The sequence below is a fragment of the Rhinopithecus bieti genome, unplaced genomic scaffold (genome assembly GCF_001698545.2).
Source record: "Rhinopithecus bieti isolate Rb0 unplaced genomic scaffold, ASM169854v2 scaffold_5719, whole genome shotgun sequence".
NCBI classification, from domain to species: domain Eukaryota; kingdom Metazoa; phylum Chordata; class Mammalia; order Primates; family Cercopithecidae; genus Rhinopithecus; species Rhinopithecus bieti.
The window spans coordinates 280,337-285,781 of NW_016804850.1; the positions used below are offsets into that span (position 1 = coordinate 280,337).

Sequence of the window (5,445 nt, forward strand, 5' to 3'; positions counted from 1 at the left end):
AAAAAAAAAAAAAAAAAAAAAAAACTGCTGTAAATTAGGACAAAATAAAACCTTTCTGATTACTATATTTCCAGGAAGAATTTAAAGTCCCCAAATTAAAACTCTTGGCTTTATAAATTAAAGCAGTAAAACATAATGGAAATTACATTATTCTCCAATTTTTTATTCTGCTCATCTTCAGCCAGAAGGCTTTCATTCAAAAGCCTTTTGATTCAAAAGTTCAAGGGTATAGTCAATGTTACTAGAACAGTTTTCTAGCACATGTGAGATTGAAATGTGCTAGATTTTCCAAATCTCTCAAAGATCCTGCTTGTTTCAGATTCTCGGGGGCAATGGGATCCATAGATGGTCATGCAGTAGTCCCACACTCAAAAAATTTAGGAAACACAAGCATAGCCCCAACCCCTACAAGAGTTGTTTTAGCCAAATGATGAACGTGGACTCTATGTCTCCATTATTGTAACCAGAAAACATTAGAAGAGTACCCGGATGCACCCTCACTAGGATGCCTGTCAGTGTTACTTGTTAAGAGTCTACAACGTGTGAATTTAGATTAAGTTGGGAGAATAAGAATTCAAGCAGAGCCATACATTGCATTTGGGTAATATGTCTCTTACATCTCTTGTAGTCTATAATGGATCATCACTCTTCCTTTTTTATTCCCCGATGCTAATGATTTTCCCGGTTAAATGTCTGGGTTTGATTGAATTGCATCTTCATAGTGTTCTTTGAAATGTTCCTCAATCCTTTAATTTTTGTAGCTTGTTAATTAGACCCCAGGATTTACTTAAAGTCAGCCTCAATTTTGGTTTTGGGGGACAGAGTCAGCTTCATTTTAAACATTTGACAGCGTTCTTTGTTATTTTATTAATAATCTTTTTGCCTTGAAGATAGCATCTTTTCTCCTGGCTTTTGGGCCCCACATTCCTATATTTAATATGTCAATATCAAAAGATAGGAAGTCAAATTAATTTAAATCTGCAAAAAGCCTTCAATTGTCAAACAAATCAAATGTTCTTTAATCTCTTTAAATTATGCAATGCTTTTTAAGAGGTATTTAACAATCAGACCAACTTGAAACACTGCTCTGGACCTCTTCTATCATTGTCCTGCATATCTCCTTATCCAGCACATGTGGTCTCCCCATACTTTAGTTTAGAATCCAATCTTCACAAATTTCAATTTAACTAGAACTAAGTTTCAAAGCATTGTGTTAATGGAGGCTTCATACTCTAAGTCCTAGAAATCAAAAACTAGGAGTTTAAAATATATTTACAGTATAATAGGCCATCCAAAAGATTCCATAATAGTTTAAACAAACACTGAATTTGAAGTCAGAAGACCTGAATCCAGGTTTCTCACTCATCTATTTGTTACCTTGGGAAACCAACTTACTTAAATTTAAAAAGATTTTGTTTCCACATCTGTAAGATAAGAGCAGGAATCTAGCTGATCTCTGGAGTCTCTTCCAAGTTTAATGATTCTGTGAATCTAAGTATCCCACAATTTACAATGCATTGTGAACCTCAATCCCACGCTTTAAAGGTAAAATTTCTTCCTACATCAAAATAACTTCCTCTTACTTAATCAGTGGGGATTCAGGGTCAGAAAGGAATAGAAATTACTCAGTCTCCTGCCTACATTTTATCTAAAATATTATTTTTTTTTTTGCCCAATATGTCATCTGAAAAGTTTGACACAATTTGTCTGTCTTCCCACTATGATACAGTTGAGGGTGTAAAGTATAATTATTTGATTAATTCAATAAAATACTATCCTGTGCCTGCTCTGGTCAGGAACTCTGCCTGAAACAATACAGCAGTCAACAAAAGGCAAGGCTTTTGGCTTCAAACAATTTAATGGGAAAGGGGAATTATAGACAAGTAAAAAATAAATAAGGTAATTTCAGATAGTTGTAAGGTCTGTAAACACAATAATGTAGGCTGCTGAAAAGTGAATGGGGGAGGATTACACTTGATTTTGGGTGATTAAGAAGGACCTTTCTGAGAAAATGTCACTTAAACAGAGACTTGAATGATTCAAGGAACCTACTACTTGAGGATCTGGGGTATGAATGGTCTAGGCAGAGGAAGAACAAGGGCAAGTTTCTATGTTAAGAACAAGCTCAGTGTGTCCTTGAGTGGTGAGAAATGTAGGGTTATAACATAAATGGCTTGGAGGCTCGGCCATGGCATATGGTATTATCCTTAAAACAGAGCAAACACTGAAGAACTGGACACAGGGGAACATGGTCTAATTTGCATTTTTAAAAGTCCGCTCTAGCTTGACCATTTCCTACAGGAGCATCACTCACCACTTCTGTCTTCCTAACAGTTTTTGCCAGGATCCTGCGGGCTCCTGAATCCCACAATGTCACCTTTGGCTCCTTTGTGACCCTGCACTGTACAGCAACAGGCATTCCTGTCCCCACCATCACCTGGATTGAAAACGGAAATGCTGTGAGTGTCATGTGTGTGGGGACTTGTCTGGGGAAGACCCATTGGTGGTGAACTGCAGGATAGACCATATATTTGTAGTTACCCAGATCTCTGTCATTGGTCTCATCTATACCACTTTTCAAAGCCTCCCAATATCTTTGTTCTAGAAGCCATTGCCATAGAAATCAAACTCCAAAAGTTTGCTTCCTTCCTTGTATTGTGAGGAATACTAGAAAACCAAATTCTTTCTTTATGCCTTTGTGTAAATGAGAAGTGGTAATAATATCTTCCCATATAAGTAAAATAATTTCATAAAACTCATCACTGAAAGATTAGTTCCCTGCTAGAGGCTACTTTGATGAAAAGTAATCCGGAGTTAGAATCTGTGTCAGTTCAACATTCTTTTCTTCATTTTTAATAGTAGTAATAATAACTGATGTATATTAAGTAGTTATTTTCAGCCAGGCCCTATTCCAAGCACTTTACCTACATACATTTATTTATTTATTCATTCTACCAATACATATTGAGCTTCTGAACATCAAACACTATTCTAGGCCCTGTGGATACAGGAGTAAACAAAACAGGCAAAGTTATCTGCCCTCAAAGAGCTTACCTTCTCATGGGGAAATACAGGAAAATACATGTTGTATGTGTATGGTGTCAAGTGCTATGGAGAAAAATAAATCAGGAAAAGGAGACAGAAAATTCAACCTTAGGAGAAATCAGAACTCTCCTACACTGTTCGTGGAAATGGAAATTACTACAGTCACTATGAAGGATAGTCAAAAAGCTAAATATGGAGTTGCCATATGATCCAGCAATCCCACTACTGGATATACAGTCAAAAGAAAGAAAATCAGTATACTTAAGAGGTATCTCCACTCCCATTTTTATTGTGGCACTATTCACAATAACCAAGATATAGAATCAACCTAAGTGTCCATCAATGGATGAATGTATACAGAAAATGTGGTATATATACACAATGAAATATTACTAATCCATAAGATGAATAAAATCCTGTTATTTGCAACAACATGGATGGAACCACAGGACATTATGTTAAGTGAAATAAGCCAGACACAGAAAGACAAGTATTTCTTGTTCTCTCTCACATGTGGGAGCTAAAACAACTGATCTCATGAAGATAGAGAGTAGAATGATAGATACCAGAGTCTGGGAAGGGTAGTGGGGAAGGGGGGATAAAGAAGGGTTGGTTCATGGGTACATACCAATAGTTAGAAGGAATAACATCGAGTGCTTAGTAGCTATATTAGTCAGTTCTCACATCATGATAAAGTAATATCTGAGACTGGGTAATTTATAAAGAAAAGAGGTTTAATTGGCTCATGCTTCTGCAGGTGTTCAGGAAGCATAATGGCTTCTGCTTCTGGGGAGGCCTCAAGAAACTTACAATCATGGCAGAAAGCAAAGTGGGAGCAAGACATCTCACATGGCCAGAGCAGGACGAAGGGAGAGGAGAGGTGCTACACACATTTAAACAACCAGATCTCACAATAATTCACTCACTCACTCACTATCATGAGAACAGCACTGAGGGGATGGTGCTAACCCATTCATGAGACTTCTGCCCCCCTGATCCAATCACCCCACGCCAGGCCCAACTCCAACACTGCGAATTATAATTTGACTTGAGATTTGGTGGGGACACGGATCCAAAACATAGCAATAGCACAGTAGGACAACTATATATAGTTCACAATATTGAACTACATAGCACAATACAGTATTTATTGTGTATTTCAAAATATCTAGAAGAGTGGAATTGGAATGTTCCTAGCACAAACATGACAAATTATTTAGGTGATGGATATCCCAATTACCCTATACAATATATATATTCAAATATATATATATATATATATATATATCAAAATTTCACATGTACCCCATAAATATGTACAACTATTATATATCCATAAAAATTTAAATTAAGAAACATTTTAAACAGAAAGTTAGACCTCAGGAGGAAGATTATATTTTTAAAAGAATGATCGGTGAAGGTTCATTCAGACAAAGACATTTGAACAAAGATCTGAAGGAGCTGAAGGGCGAAGTTACTTAGATAACTGGGGGAAGATAACTAGACAGTGTCTGAGATAATGGTATACATGACATGTTAGAAAAACAGCAAGGAGACCAATGTGGTTAGAGGTGAGTAAGCAAAGAATCAAGAAATGAGAGGTAGGCATTGTGGATCCTATAGGCCTGTGTGGTCATTTAGACAACTTTGCTTTTATTTGAGTGAGATGAGGTGCCACTGTAGGTCTGTTTCTGTCGTCTGTTTTTCCACTGATTCTTGTTCATTTTGTGTTGTTTCCTTGTGTGCCTAGTTATCTTTGATTATCTGCTGTGCATTGTTTTGAATAAAAATATCAGGAACTATTTTGAGGTCTAGATGAAGGTATTTTTCTCCAGAGAGAATTTTGCTTGTTTCTGCCAGGGACAAGAGGTTACTGCTAATCTCATAACACCTTCAGCTAAGCTCAAGGTATGAAGTTCTTTGGGCATCCCAGATAATTATAACATGGCCAGTATTTCATTATGTGGACTATTTAACTTGTAGTTCACACTGATAGCTCCCTGATATCCAGTTCTTTTAGATCATAATTTATTATATCTCTTATTAGACTCTATACCTTAATTTATTATATTACTTATTAGACTCTTATGGGCATGAAGTTTTGATTTATCTCCGGACTCCCTAAGGCCATCCAAAGGAAAGTTCAAATTTTCTGGGTTTGGAAAATTCTCTAAGGGTAAATGAGATTTTCTTAGTTTGTTACATCTATTAAAATATTTTTTTCAAAATTTTAATTTTTTTCACTATTTAACTTTGTCTGAATAACCTAACATCAACATCTGAGACAGAAACCTATCATGGATTTTTATTGTCATTGTATAGACTTTAACCACTTTGGTTTGCACTGAATCTTTAGTTTCTGATACTCCTTATTTTATTTTATTTTATTTTATATTTTAT

The 5,445-nt window shown here is 35.9% G+C and overlaps 1 protein-coding gene across 4 annotated transcripts in view; it reads left to right on the plus strand.

Moving 5' to 3' along the window:
• MUSK (muscle associated receptor tyrosine kinase) overlaps positions 1–5,445 on the plus strand; it is a 130,333-nt gene that overhangs the window by 63,991 nt on the left and 60,897 nt on the right. For all 4 annotated transcript variants that reach the window (XM_017870708.1, XM_017870709.1, XM_017870710.1 and 1 more), the window contains one exon: positions 2,335–2,459. In XM_017870708.1, coding sequence (XP_017726197.1) covers positions 2,335–2,459 — 125 coding nt within the window. The remainder of the gene's footprint in view (positions 1–2,334; positions 2,460–5,445) is intronic.